Source organism: Pygoscelis adeliae, unplaced genomic scaffold (assembly GCF_000699105.1).
Source record: "Pygoscelis adeliae isolate BGI_AS28 unplaced genomic scaffold, ASM69910v1 Scaffold270, whole genome shotgun sequence".
In the NCBI taxonomy this organism is placed as follows: Eukaryota; Metazoa; Chordata; class Aves; order Sphenisciformes; family Spheniscidae; genus Pygoscelis; species Pygoscelis adeliae.
The window spans coordinates 769,062-785,176 of record NW_008823916.1 but is presented as its reverse complement, the minus strand read 5'-3'; the positions used below and the strand labels follow the sequence as shown (position 1 = coordinate 785,176).

General features: G+C 42.0%; 1 protein-coding gene across 1 annotated transcript in view; it reads right to left on the bottom strand.

Annotated features, from left to right (window-relative positions):
- PAPPA (pregnancy-associated plasma protein A, pappalysin 1) overlaps positions 1-16,115 on the bottom strand; it is a 179,641-nt gene that overhangs the window by 149,641 nt on the left and 13,885 nt on the right. The window contains exon 2 of the mRNA XM_009319278.1: positions 2,935-4,003. Coding sequence (XP_009317553.1) covers positions 2,935-4,003 — 1,069 coding nt within the window. The remainder of the gene's footprint in view (positions 1-2,934; positions 4,004-16,115) is intronic.

The following is a 16,115-nucleotide window of genomic DNA, read 5'->3' as shown; positions in this document are numbered from 1 at the left end:
GCCTCTGCGCCCCCCCCCCCCCCCCAGTACCAAGGAAGGCTGCGAAGAGTCTTTACAGCACAAAGCTCAGGAAACGTTTTACTGGTACCATTTCATCTTATCTCCCTCTTTTATTTGATGCCTCACCAGACTGAGGGCTCTTTTCCCTTCCTTCTGCTATTGTTAGGCCGAACTTGGGCAGAGGAAATACCTGGAATTAGATGTGAGCTCTCAGAGGCTGTAGAGATGTCTTCACTCATGTGGTGCAAGGCCTGCACTAGAGGGGACTGAGGACTCTTTGCCAATGAAAGTGATGACAAGAGGGGCTGGTGATGCAAAATGGGCCCAGATGGTGCCAACCGAGTCACAGATTTTGACTGAGTCACTAATTGGCATGGAAATCTCTCTCAGGGGATGGTGCTGAGGGCAATACCAAAGCCAAACATAGGGTTTGATTCTTCACCCTTTTAGTCAATGAAGGCTTTGCTGCCAAAGCCACTGTCCTAAACCTGTATTTGTTAGCCTAAATACTCAAAGCAGTGTTCAGCCTTACAAACCTCATTGATCAAGTCTACAGGCCTAACAGCTGTATTTTGCCATACTGAGTGCAAACACCCATCATAGAGGTGGGTATGAGCTCAGCCTAAGCACGTCAGCCACCAAATAAAGGCTCCAGAGGGATAGAATATCTTCTACTGTCCTTCTTGGTTTCATTGCCAGTGATCAATGCTGCATTACAATGTCTGTGCAAAGACAACTAAATGAAATCTAACTGTTGTAAAAAAATGTTTGGAGGATCTATGGATTTTCTCAGGCTCTACACTGTGGAAGAGGACCTTCAGGCCTCCTTCACTGACTTAAGTGCATCAGTCAAGAGGAGGTGGTTCTCAAGCCAAAATGAACATGTAGAAGATCTGTGAGCTCAATGCCACGAAATGAAAATCCTCCAGACAAGTTCAGCAAGGTGGTTGTCTCCAAAAGGAACATGTAACTGTGTACGAAAAGCAACTATGCTGTGTTAAAGTAAGTTCAAATTTTGGAACTAAATTCCTTCCTTGGGCTTGTGCAAGTACAATCTGTGCAGCAAAAAGACTTCATTTGAAATAGAAACATCTCTGTATGTCAGAATAACATTAAGGCACAGTCTTAAATCTGTCAACTAAAATTTAAAAGGCTTTTCTTGTTTCATTTTGTATGGGTATTATGCTGGTCACAGAACAAGTGATAAAAGGGTACTATCAGATTAAAAATAATGTATTTTTCTAAAAATTGTCATAGCTGTTATAACTAACACCTCGAGTTCTCAGAACTACAGTGTTAAAACAATCCAATTTGCATTATGCCTTTGATGATATTTGCTTAGTTGTGTTCCTCTCCAGTTGAACAGTATTAAAAGATTGGTATTTTTCCTTTCAATATTTTCAAATCGTTAGTATTTAAAGTATTTCCTCATTTGAGCTTTGCTCACTGGTAACTGACTGAAGTCAAGCTAAGCTATAAGGATTTTTTTAAAAAACAACCTCACTGGAGTTTGAAAAAAAAAAAAAAAAACCCAAAAAAACTGGAAAGGAAGCATTTCTTTGCAGCTTAATTATGTGTATTTAAAGCTCCAGTAGAGCTGATAATGTTGTTTAAAAAGGTCTCTCTACTAAGGAAGTTACAAATATAGCCTGAATTGCTATAATGGAAGGGACTCCAGAACAGCTCATACTTTCCTTCTTAACCTGAACTTTAATGTTGACAACACAGGGTATTCTGAACATCTAGTGGTTTTCATAGAATCATAGAATCATTAAGGTTGGAAAAGACCTCTAAGATCATCGAGTCCAATCATCGACCCACCACCACCATGCCCACTAAACCATGTCCCTAAGCGCTTCATCTACCCATCTTTTAAATACTTCCTGGGATGGTGACTCAACCACTTCCCTGGGCAGCCTGTTCCAATGTTTAACCACTCTTTCAATAAAGAAATTTTTCCTGTTTTCCCCCATGACTCCATGAATTGCCCAAAAAAACCTGTAACATGGGATACAGAAAACAGAATTTCAGCTTTAACCTTCATCTTCTGTGTGTTTATATTTCTAACTCATTCACAGGGAACACTTTTTTACTTAAACATACTAACTCTTATCTGAAGATGATCAAAAGGAAGTTGGAGTAATTGTAGATACGTGGTACTCAACTGATGCAAGTTATTCAGGGAGCCCCTCTTCAAACTACAACAAAGGCGCTCAGGATTTTATAAACTCACATCCACCCACAGAAAGTTGCCCTGCCATTTGCAATGAAGTGGCATTACCCCCATTTTCGTATGTATAAAAAGGGGTGCAGAAGAGTTCAATTACCCGCCCAATGTGTGTAACAGCACTGCCAGGAACCTGGTACCCACCTCCCTCCTCATAACCCACAGACTCAGCTGCTCCTCTGCAGCAGTACTTACACAACGCTGTACTCATAGCATTAAGAATATAGAATAACCTACCTACCTTCAAAGAAGTCCTACAGAATTAAAGTCTACCTAAGAGTATTTATGTTCTCTTCCATGCCTGAGAGGCTCTTCCCTCTCCAAATACATATGAGCTTTCTATGACATCTAAACCCCACTCCTGAGAATCTGTGGTTAAAATAAACTGTGCAATGCTACAGTATACTGCTCATAACCAATGACTAATGGGTCTCCCAAAGTTGGCTGCTTCGGTCTTTAGCACTAATTCTCTTTAGCTTAGATGGGGAATACCAATTCAATGTTAAGATGCTGTTGAGCCCATTACTGAGATTGCATTTGGATAACTGTAATGTGAGCTAAATACTAAGAAAAAAAAAATTAATTAAAACTCCAAAGCCCATAATACCAATAACACAAGGGTTCAACAGTCAGCAGGCTGATCAATACCTAGACAAGTATTTATTAATATGATCATAAAAAGCATGTTTGTTTAAGAAATTGCCTACCTGTAAGGAGAATATGGGTCAAAGCACGTCTTGGTGACTTCTGTTATCTCTGGGTTACAGCATTCCCCACCATCGAAGTTGTATCTCTCGTAATTACAATCCATGTCACACACACCGTTCTGCTTCTTCTTGTTGAAGAGCGTGTGGCGTACATGTCGGCAGTCTCCGCCATCGTACCCGGTCAAGGTGTGGTTGCACTCAGGATCACAGTTCTCATCCCCTATCTTGCTGATATCACAGTTGGCCAGGATGAGTCGGTGGCGAAGGGAAGAGTTCTTCACCTCCAGCACCTCCAGCTCCCAGGTGATGTTGTAGCGGCTGAAAGCCTCATTTAAATGCTGATGCTGGAACTCAATCTGCTGCCGGCTGACGGTGGGGTTCTGGTGCTTGTCATCATAGAGATTTACCACACGGTAGCGGACGATTTTGTTGCGGCGGAAGCTAGGGAGCTTGTTGTAGCTGGCAATTACATCCGTGTTGTCACAGACTGTCTGTCCGCAGAGAGGAGGGTCTAGGCTAGTATCCAGCAAATAGCCATGATGATAGCTGAACTTGCTCTGAGGACTGCTGCCATCCTTCATGGGAGACCAGGTGTTTTTCACATTCAGTAAACTGTCTTGAAGAACTAGCTGAGGTAGAGGCGTGTCTTGTCTGTGAATTGCCTGGCCCATGTCCAACAAGATCTCCTTCTGAGACCGGGCTGTCCTCCAGAGGCTGAAGTGCTCTACGTAACCCCGATAGTTCTGGTTCAGGGCATTTCCTCCAACCATGAGCACCTTGCACTTCAAGGTCAGAAGACTGAAGATGCTGCCCACTTGCTCTCCACTTGTGGCCACCTGGGCACCATTCACATAGAGTTTCATCAGGTGCCCATCATACGTGGCAGCCAGATGCACCCACTGGTTGGGGAGGTAGCTGCGATGTGCTGCAATGGTGGTTACTTTGCGAGCACGGTCCGTCTTCAGAGAGAAGAAATAGCGGGGGTCTCTATTCCCCTGGTCACTGACGGTGTTAATCCCCAGGACCCATCCTCGGTCACGGGAGGTGTAAGAACATTTGTCATATAGTCCTATGTGCCCCCAAAAAAGAAATATGAATAAATAAGGATGACAGAATAAAGAATTTAGTCTTTCAATTGTATAAATATATCTCTCTATATGTATATACGTAGACCCACCTACATATGTTAGAAAGTTAGTGTATAAGAAAGACATTAAATCATCTAGTGCGTGATTGTGGGAGGTCATGTTAAGACTTGCTATTAAAAGTCACATTTTGCCAGCGGCGCGTACGAATGGGATTCCCCATTCCTGACCAAAAACCAAAACCTTTTGCAAATTTCTATCAGCAAAATGATGTACCGTGCATTTGTTTCTTACCTTCGCTCAACCCATACATCACTGGTTGAAAATAAGAACAGTCTTGAGAAGCAATCCTTGTTGATCTCACTCGTATCTCATACCCATGAGCCCTGTATCTAGTAAGGTCCAGAGGAGAAATAAGTATAAAATCTAAGTACTGCACAGTTTGAGAAAAACTGAGCAGCTGTGACAATCTTGGTAGGATCAAGCACCCAAATCCTACAGAGAGTGAATCGGATGTGTTCAGGCTACCTTCAAATTCATACCCAATAAAAATCAGTAAGCAAATGGCATACATTGGTATGCTGGATGTGCTGAACAAGGTATATAGGACACCAAGAAAGGGCAAGAAACATGCACGGACGGACACACACATTCAGAAAGATTCCTGCCCCCTCACACACACTTAATAGCAATTTGGTGCACTGCAGGGAATATACACTAATGATTTCTCTCATGGACAATGTGTGGATCTACACCTAAAGCTCTCTCAACCGGTCTTCAGACAGCTCCAAGTGGTGGGAAGAGCCCATACCTTCTCAGTTTGGGACAATAGGTTTGGCAAGTTAAAGACATGCATTTCCATCTTTCAGTTCTCAAAGGCCAAGGGCTGCAGGGACACCCCTCAACTGAAAAAATAATCGTTGGAGCCTTCAGCACCAAATGGCCTTTCTACTATCAGGACATAGAAAACAATCCTTCCCCCAAGCCTTCACTTCCAAACGCCTAAACGAAAATCATAAATCTCTGACAGTTCAGTCCTCATGAAAAGACTAAATATCCCCTTACCCCACCCCTGCACCCTAACCCTCCCAGCTCTACAACCAAATAACATCTTCTGCTTCTGACTAAGTTGCTCAACAGCCATCTGTTAACAATCACTCATTAACAGTGCAGTCTTGTCTAGTATCAACAGAGCAAAGGTTACAGGAGCATTCACTGTATTTTTCCTCCCCTCTCCCAGCACCCACCTTCCCCCCTCTCCTCACACCCTTCCCCTCTCCTCCTCCTCCCCCTGTAAAAAAAGTCTTCTGATGGGAAAGTTAAAAAAATTTAAACAGGCCTTTTTTTCTGCACGCTGGTACGCTGGTATTTTGCTAGGGACTCTGAGCTCCCCCTTTTCCTGTTTCCTTTGGAAGAGAGATCCCAGGGTTCGGAAGGTAATGTGTTTATTCATCTGTAGGGCGCACTCAGTTCAAAACCTTTTCGAAACCAGCTTCTAGTTTATACTGCTACTTCTGATCATGAGAAAGGAGAGGAGAAGAACCAGGGAAGGAAAGAACAAATATGCTAAAAAAAATTACATTTGCTGGGATGGATATTTACCTGAGAAATTCGTGATATGAAAGCCAAAGCTACCAATGACCTTCTGGAGTCTGTGTTTTAAGCATTTTTAATTTTTTCTTTATGGAATGAATACTTCTACAATGCATTAATTTTCAGAGGTATGAGAGCCCACAAACGTCTGCGTTTTTATGAATCTCAAATGAAGGTATTGTCCAACGATAGTGGGTGGATAATACTGCAATGAATGAGAAGACAGCTGGCAAGACAAGTCCCTCTTCCAAATAAGTCATTAAAAAAAAGTTATAAAACCCGCAACTTATTGTAATAAGACCATTAGAGCTGGTCAGACATTTTGTAAGAGTTTTTGCCTGCCAAGAAATGCCAACATGGTGAGAACAGAAAAAGCGATGCAGAAATGGGCTAGTCCCAAGAAATCTCTCTGAGAAGGTGCGGGTCTTCAACATGGCCAGGAGAATCCCAGGGACTCCCTCGGCTGTTTTGACTGCAAGCATAGAAGGTCAACCCATCTCAGCCATGCCCCCCATCATCTCCTGCCGCCTTTGCTACCCAGCGACCGAATTCTGCAGGCCCACGGACCACAGGGCAGCTGCACACGCAATAGCTGCTCCACCTGTTTCTTAAGGCATCCGAGATCCCTGCTGTTGGACGGACGGCTGGAAGTCCTTGGAACAGGCTTCTGGGGTCTCCAGCTCTGGGGAAGTCCACCATACAGTCTTTACAGGTCAAGTATTTTTGGCTTTTTGTACTGACCGGGGCTGTAAATATTCCCCCAAAGAACTGATAAATTATTGTGGAATGGAAATTCAGTTTCCTAGCCAGCATTAAAGAACATCTTCCTCTCTCTCTGAAGTGCTGCATGATGCTAGTGATTGACCTCAGCTGAACAGATGGAGCTGCTGGAGGAATACTACAGAATAGTAGCAATCCTCCCTTGCCTTTGAGCATTTAAACCCTGATGTGATGCAACGTGTCTTGAGTTTGGCTCAAACAGCTGCCATCAATTCAAGATTTACAGGGAGCCAAAGGAGGGCAGAAAAAGAAAAAAACAGTGACAATAGGGACACCACTGAACATGCCAGTATGAAAGCTGCTGAACTAAAACAGTCTACTATTCCAGTTCCTTACATTTTCTAGTTTAGGGCAAAGGTCATTACTGAATCCATATGCCACGTACGGTATTCTTTTCTCAAACTTTTACTATTACAAACATCCAACTCTTGATGAAAAGATGGATTGAACACAATCCCTTCAGCAGCAAGACTTGTTTTATTCTTAAGAGAAAGGAAAAAGAGTAAGAAAAGGGATAAGAAACCCACACTCCCTTTAACTTGCAAGTCGCACCAGTTCTTTATGACCTTCTTTTGCTTGTATGCTGTACCTACTTTCCCAATCCTTCACTTACTTTTGGCTTTAGACTAAGAATCCTCCGGCTAAGGGAGTGTCACTTTTCCGTTTTGTCCCCAGCACAATGAAACTAATTTCAGCTGGGACTTTGGATGTCATAATAAAAGAATTTATTACTTCTTCTATGACAACTAATAAGGGCAAAGCCATTGGAAGAGGGACATGTGAAATAATTGCCAGAACTTCTGAAAACTGAATAATTTGATGTTTTCACAATTTATTTCAATTTAGTAAAAGGTTCCATAGCCATGAGTTATTTCTCAGACATAATTAAGAACATTTTAAACAAGAGGCCTCTTTTACCCCAAACAAGGCTGGTTTTGAGCAAAATCACCCCTCACAATGGTTGACACTCCGAATTTCAAAATTCAGCTGTGACCACAACCAACATTTACATGAAAAACATACAGAGTTTAGATTCTCATTTACACTGAGAATTCTTTACAATAATGTGGTAAAGGACATTTTAGCTACTTAATATCCCTTTACAAACCAAGAGTGGTGTAAAGAGGCCTCATGGTAAATGAGACTCAAGCCAATGACTGTAAAACCACAATTTGGCGAATATGTCTGAAGTTTCTGAGCCAAGAAATGGTGCGAAATAAAACTGATGTTTGTTTTCCCCACAGCAATTAGATTAAAAAAATATGTACGAGTTTCATACAGCAGCAAACAGTTTTCCTCACTTCTGCTTGCCCTGAGTTGCTAGAAAGGGATGGAGCTACAACTGAGAATACTGACAGCCCTTCTAATTCCTTAGTCTGAATGATTTTTTCCCCATAAAGCTCCTGTTCCTGAAACCCAAGGGATTAAAACAGAATTTTATCTTTTATTAAAAAAAAGAAGAGGCACTAGTTCAGCTTTCCAATAAGAGTCATTGGTAACCTTCCTTCCCCACAAAGAAGTGAGTCACTTTTCAGACAACTCCAGAGAAGTGCATGAACAGAGTAAGATGCCACATTCCTGTATGCTTGGCCAAAGACAGACTTTCACGGTCCAGGAGGCTCCTTGCAGTCCCATGATATTTGTCCCTTATAGGAAAAGTAAATTCCTAGGCATCAAAAGAGCGGGCAAAGCTGGAAAATTAAGCTCCAAAGCTCCGATGCCAAAAGTCAAACATGGGAAACCAGAAATATAGTCCCTTTTTTTTAAAAAGTGGCATCTCAGTGCTCTTGCTACTGACCCACAATTGCTCCGGTATATGACTGTCCATCCAACCTCTTCCAGGAGGCCCTAATCAAGGCCATGTATTATATAAATATATAATTTATAACCAGTTTGCTTTCAGGACTTCGCTGGGGACTTAAATAGAGCCACATCCTTGCATGGGCCCTGTGCGCTGGACAGGATTTGGCAGCACGACCACAGTGTGTAGTATCAGCTGCTGAACTTCTGGAAGAAAGTCCTGGGTGAGGACACAAGACATTGCTGTAACCAAGCTCACGACACCGAGATTGGAGCAGATGTTTATCAGCAGCAGCCACAGAGAAACGGGAACTCACAGCTAGAGGCTGTAGCTGCTGGAGTCCTAAGTAGCTCTCTCTGTGGGCAGTTTGAAAGAAGAGAGGCCGAAGTCGCCCATGCAAGCTGCTGTAATCCACTTTAATATTATCAATAACAGACTCCAGGCCTCCCTACCACACTTCAGTGCCGTTTCTTGCATCTTGCTAAGAGCAATCTTTCCGGTAATCAGCCCAGCCATAGAATTACCTAAGAATGCAGAAAAAGTTTCCCCATTTTGCTGAGCAACTGGAAGCGAAAAAAAAAAACCAAAAAAACTTGTTATGCTTTCCTTTCCAGGAGCCGAAAGGCTGGGGGAAGGGAAAGAAGGAGGTCAGTTTGACTTTGAACACATCAGGTGTGCTGCGGAGCCCGTCACAGCCGTGCAAGGCAGAATGGAAAACAGTGCCCTGCACTTCTGAAAGTTGGCCGTGCCTGTTTTGCTGGGAGACTACAACCAGAGGTGACAGGACTCAGTTATGAAAGGGGAATTTAGGTCAACAATCAAAGCTGCAGTCAGGGGGCCCAAGAACAGGGAGCTAAAGGTTGGGACTGTTTTTTTCTTTAGCATGCTTTAATCGTTTAGTATCAAAGCACAGAGGAACGCTTGAAAGAGCAAATATTCTACAGGAACCTATAGAAAGCTTTTATCTGTCCAGAGGAAAATAATTAAAACCGACAGATTTGGGTTAAGTATCCCCATGTTCCATGCAATTGGATAAGTCAGTGAAGATCCACTGGAGCAGTTCTTGAGTTCTGCACTGGATATTTCATGGTATGACGTTGAACCCAATATAGTTTTACAAAGGGGAGAAATAATCTCTCCTTTCCTTTGCCATGCTTACCCCAGCCCCCACTTCCTTCCACAATAGTTAAATAATTCAAAGTCCAGAGTACTTAAGGCAACATCTCTGTCTATACCATTTCCAACACAGCTAAGAGGCCTCCTGAGGTCGCCCCCTGAGACGAGAAGTGGCTCAAGCAAACACCTGAGACTTGCTCAGGTAGCAATGTACTACTTAAGCGAGCAAAAAGGGGATGTTTGCTGCTGCTATCAATCTAGTCGAATCCACACCAGATATTATCATTTACAAGCTATGCAATAGGATTCAGATCTGAGACAGAAGGATGGAGTACTTTTTGTTTTGACATGAAAGACAAGATCTTCATCATGTAAAAATAGACTCTAATACAGCTATGCCTATTTAATGTTGAGAATTTGGCCCAAGGCTCTTTGCAATATCAAAATCTTTATATCACTGCCATTTAGCATTAAATTAAGCATATATTCTGTACTGTTTCTCAAATTCCCAGTCACTCATATGCTCAATGAGATACCTTGAAGCCTGAAAACAGGGAGGTGAGAACAGCTAAAACAGCAAAACATGAATTTGTAGTGGCTGGTTAGTTACGAACATTACATAAATCCTTCCCTTCTGATAACAAAATCATTTAGGCTGCAACAGAGCAGCCACTGGCATGGACAATCATATTAGTGACACCTCACTGAGCCTATTGTGAGAATATACCCGCTAACAGTATATGAGAGTTTACTGCAGATAAATCTGGTAGGCTGGGGTTAGTGAGAAATTATTAGATTGTGAGGATTTTGAGGTGTAAATGAACACACAACACTGCATAACCAGATGGCAGAGAGGAGCGAGCTACAGTCCTTGCAGTATTATAACAGGGTCATCCTTGGACTGGGTATTGCTTTTGCAAGGGCTCCTTTGTATACAGTATCAGCGTAAACAAGTATTAGTGGGAAGGTTGGCTTCTTATCTAGATCTCCCTAAGCATTTCACAATAAAGCTGCAGAACCAGTGGAGACTGGTACTTGGTTAACAAACTGTGGCTGTTTATGATCCAATAACTAGGTTTAGGCGGGCTTTTAGATGGATAGCAAAAAGCACATCCTTCGCAAGGGTCAAACTTCAGTCCCTGCTATAAAGTCTGGGAAGACAGGAACATTCCAGAGAACAAGGGTAAGTATTTTCTAATATCTACAAAACAATTTATTTGTCTGCCTCGTTCTCAGAAACAACCAAATATTTTTGGTTGAAGCTTGGAAAACCAGTATGTGTCCATGTTATTAGAGATGATCATAACACATGCAGACATAGGGACAGTATTAAGATAGTACAGGAAGGCTTCGTTCTGATACTACTTAACTTTAAGTCATAAACTCTGCAGCCATCAGCGTGTTCCTTCAGAGAATCACTGGTGTATGTCATAAATATGGGAGGCTTTGCATCAGGCTTGATGCAGACAAGAATTCAGGTCGGTGGCTGCCAGTTTTAGACACTCTAGTGTGGCCCACTGATAATAAAGCAGAGTTTAGTGTTTATGAAAACCCAGATATCCTTCAAATATAAGGGAATGGAAAGCCCTCAGTAAGTTTGTTGGTTTGGCTCAAAGAGACTTGAACACACCTCTCGGCTTCCAAGCTTATCTATGCTCACTGATCAGCAGAACCAGGTTACGAATTAACCATCCTATTGTAGCTGAGGCAGTGTATTCACCTTTAGAGAAATCCAGCATTAACGTCATTCTCACTTTAAAAGCAGATGTTGCAAAACACACGGATACATATCAAGAGGCATGCATGAAAATCATCCATCTTTCACAGATGCATGCACAAGTAACACACACAAAACTGGAAGCACACACAAACTTGCAAAAAAGGACACAAATACGATGGCACACCAGCAGAAGGGTGGCTCTACACACACAGACGAATGTACCCAGCAACGTGCTTGGTGGAACATACGTTACCTCTGCTTCCACGTCTCCTCCTCCTCCCTGCACTATTAGCCAAATACTGATTAGCTATCAAAGCTCTACAGAGAAATTTACTCTTGTGCATGCTAAGACGAGTGGCTTTCCTCCCTTTTGTAAGAGTTAATGCTTGAGAGCAAACACAGAGAGTATCTTCTACGGAAAGAACAGACACATAAGTACCATAACTTCCAGGCAATCTAAATGATAAAGTGGTATTTCTGGGCTCATTTTAGAAAACAGCAGAGAATTGATCATAAACTGGGTCAAGATAGGTCAGCATACCTCAGAGCAGATCAGATGGCCAGAGCATCCCAGGAGGAAACGTTCTCCTGGAAGCATTATTAGGGGCACATCTGTGCCATCAGATGACTGTGCACAATACCCATCAGCTCACTGGGAGTTCAATATGGCATTTCCTTTCAAAATGTGCCTTGGGCCTGACAAGCACTGCAAGTCAATCAGCTGCAGCAGCGGCCAAGCCCGTAGTTGTGCTGGAAAAACGCCCGACATGCTGCCCTACAGAACCCCTTCAACGGCCAGAAACGTGGAGCAGCAAGAAGTGGAGGTCTACACATGAGCTTGCCTGTGGTGCTGATCAAAATACACAGCGAGGATTGAAGGGAGGACAACACAGCTTGTTTTGCTTTTTAGAATTCCTTTGTCTGTGACCTTTACAGCAGCTTTAGGGCAGCACTGGAACCAGCTGAGCAGTTACTACTCCCAGCTGCAGAGAGAAGAGCTTTTACACGATTGCACAATGCTTGTGTGTTTGTGGGGGGGAGGTTAGGGCTAGAGAACAAAGAAGGAAATCTAGTGGCACCTAAATCAAGCATTATGATCAATGAGGGAGTGGGAAGAGGACCTGGGGAGCGGGGACAACCTTACAACCTTTCCAGGATCAGACAGATGGCCAACATCCACATTATTACAAAAACAAAACAGAAACAAAAAATTCCATGAATGCAAACTAGGGCACCCTGTGAGGAGACTGTAAAAATCACATCATGATAGCTTAGCCTTGTCTTTGTAATTGAGGGGCATTTCCACATGAAACAGTTCTAGTTATTTAATTGGATTTTGAGAACATTCCTGGGCAGATACCTTGTGAGTGCAAAACTGAGTAGTTCCAGTGCATTTACACTGATTTATACCATGCAAGGTCTTTGCCTCTGTGAAAATTAAATATCTTATTGTAAAAATATCTTAGATCTCATCCAGACTCAAATATCTTACTGCATGTCTTTCCCATATGACTGCATCTTTCCTGTGCTAATAGAAACAACTGAGGAATTTACCAACCTTAAAAGTAACGTCTCCGATGCAATACACAGAAGAGCATGCAATAACAGGAGGCAGAACGGAGCTGATTGTGCCTGTTTTCTGCTGTCGCTTTCGAAAGGGATCCGGGCCTTCTCTAATCATGACTATTTCATGCCTTAAATTCCCCGCTCCATACTTGCATACAAGTTCCAAACCCATACACAAACCACAGAGATATTTCTGCTTTCTAGGAAAGATGCTGCTGAAAAAACCTTAACTATTATAGTATGCATTCCAGATAGGCTGTAGTCACCACATACTAACCTAAGTATATAATTTTAGAGCCCTATTTTTCTGCTCAGTTTGAATCCAATTTCATTTGTTTTGGTATGATTTTTCTCCTGGAAATACCTGAGCTTGTGTTTCTGCTCTACAAATATCAGTGATCACTTGATCTGTGAGCACAAATAAATAGACATCTAAATGAGAATTCTCACACAGATACTCACGATGTCTTAGAAGTGTATAGAAACAAATTCACACCTATTAAATCGAAGGCTGTATCTGAAAATTCAGCCTTTAGTTCTTAAAGGACAAGATGGGACAGCGATGGGCAAACCTCCAAAAGGTCATAATTCTACTTCACTTTCCATAAGCGTTGCCAAAGTCAAATGCTTCTCAAAAGTAATTGACCTTCTCCAGTCTGCAGAACTGGGAGAAAAATGTAAAAGAAACAAGCTACCTTGGAAGATTTTTGGCAATTCTTGTGTTTAGCTGAGCAGCAGGAAATATCGTATGTCCAACCTTTCTTATGTTATTTCAGCCCTTCCACTTCTGGTTAAATTTGGAACCAAAGAAATGAAGACTAACAAAATAGCATGTACACGTACCACCTTCTCTGTGCATAGACCTATATATACATGTGCACATGGGTTTGAGGGAGCAGACTGGGGCATTTTGAGCACTTGGCTTAAATGTGAATTTTGAGGAACGGTCTCCAGCTGGGGATGGCTCAAATGAAATGAAATCCTGTCTCATAACACTAATCACCTTCGATAGGTCTTTGGTCTATATTTTCTGTTTGCAACTCAGCCAAAGTCACAAGAATAGGTCATTTCAGCATACAGCCTACATACTGGACTGCTGTTCTGCCCTGAGACTGTGAGGGAGACCACCCAGCAAGGAGATGACAAGCAAAAGTCACCCCAAGCTTATTCTCTGCTTTCTCATTCACTTCTCTGTTTTTAACAGATGTCTGCTGTGTTAGCTTCACAGTCCTGACATTGTCAATGCTCCAGCTTTCAGAGGGAAACCTTGATTTTCCTCCCCAAAGTTTCTATTCTGGAGGTAAATTCTTGGCTTCATTGAAGTCAACAGTCAAACTCTTACTACCTTCAACGAGAAAAGATTTCAGTCTTGTTTTTCAGCTTGTCTTCAGACTAGCTGAAACACTGGACTGTTTTGAAGGGGAAAGTCAAGTCATTGCTCAGCACACCATTCTGGTTAAAGGTGACAAAATCTAAACAAGATTAACAACATATGAAACTCAGCCTGACAATTCAACTATAGTGATGCCCAGGAGACCCTACAAAGAGCTGGAAAAATTATGGTGACTAGAAATATCCTACCAGTGTCAAGGAGAATCCAGAGAAATACTGGAAAATTAAAGGATTTGAAATTAGCATCCTAGTGCTACCTGTGCTTTACTGTTGGCTTCAATTATTTTTTGCAGTAATATCTGAAAACCCCAGAATAATCTGACATTAGAAGCACTCAGACACAATACGGGTGAGGACTGAATTAACTCCTCTTTAAAGAATTTGTACTTTGGAAAAATGCTGAACTTTTATTTGAAAGTTATGGTGACAGATATTCCACCATTCTACTCAGAAAGGTTTTTCAATCATTGACTACTCTCAAGGCTAAAATACTGCATTTTCTCTCTGTTCTGAAGTTGCTTAGCCTCCATGTGCATCCATTAGATTTACTCACATTGCCTATTATTAGATTTCCAACCTCGAATTATCAGATTAATATTCCTCAAACATATACTTAAAAGATCATGATGATCAAGTCACCTCTTAATCTTCTTGAGTCAAATACTTTAAGACTTGTTACAAATCGTATAATTATTGTCATTGTTAATTTTTTTCCTCTAAATCCTCTTTCATACAACATCCTTCTTAAACTCTGGGCACCAGAACTGGACAAAGTACTTCAGCACCAGCTACTCCAGTGTCAATACAAGGACAACACAACCTCCCCAATCCTGTTCAATGCTTCCTTGTTTACATAGCCAACGATGACTCTAAACCTTTGGCCACAGCATCGCATTGGCAGCTCACATTTACATGCTTTATCTATTCCAACAGGCAGTTACTCCTAAACATTTAGCTTCCAGGTGAAAGACCCTTCCCCCACCATCCGTCCTTTATGTATGACCTGCCGCCTGTCTTTCTATATGTATGACTTCACATTTGGCTTTATTCTAATGCATACTGTTTGCATGTTCTCAGTTTTTGAAAACACCCAAATGAGAGTCCTGTTTTGGTCATTGTTTACCACTCCCTGAACTCTGCAACATCTGCAAATTTTATCAGCACTGATTTTATGTTTTCTTGCAGGTTGTTGACAGAAAATATTAACTAGTAAAGAGCCAAGATTGCTTTGTGCTGAATAGGAGGGAATGTGGCCAGAGTCACACTGTTCAGGCAACAGCTCTGTTTTTCAGTAGGGGAAAATAAATACCTGTGATATTCATGAATACGAGCTTACACAAGTCAAGAGAAAAAAAGATGGGACAAATAGATAAGTAAGAGATTGGCAAGATATGCTTCTGTCTTTTTGTCTCTTTGGCATTCCACAACGTCAGTCTTCTCTTTATAGCAGCACAGCGCTGCAGGGACCTACCATCACCCTGGCCAATGGGACTTCTTGGCTGAGCATTTCTTCTTTTAGTACAGTGGAGTGGCATTTGCCATTTACAGCATCATACGTGACCAAAGCGCTGCACTGATGATACTACCTCATCCTTACAAACAGCATCTCTCTGAGGACTGCTGCGAACCATTAGCCCACCTTCACAGATGGAAAGGACAGAGCTGAAGGCACCTCAGAGCAATTGCAAAGTAGCAACTAAAACCATTATGCCACAAAATAAGCAGCTTGAATTAGCAGAAGAGGGAGCCTGCTTCTCTCTCACACAGCAGTTTCATCACTGAACAAACACCCTTTCTTTCTCCCAAAGCATCTAATTTATCGCTGAAGGAAATCTCTGTTCTCTTCCTGAAACCACCAGCCAAAAAGAAACCTCTACCCTTTGCAACTGCCTCTGTTTTCTTCTCTGCCAACTAGTCTCTGTTTCTCCTTTCCTTACAGGACATCTTGTTGCAATGCCCTTCTATAATAATTTTCACACAAAAACCTGTGCCTCGTAAAGCTTGCCCTGTCACCAGTGTTTGACAAGTGTCAGAGAAACCCCATAAAAGTCAGGCTGTGAGTTCGTCAGAGCAAAGGACACCATGTGTTGAACACATTGACAGTTCTCAATAAATAACATCCCTGCTG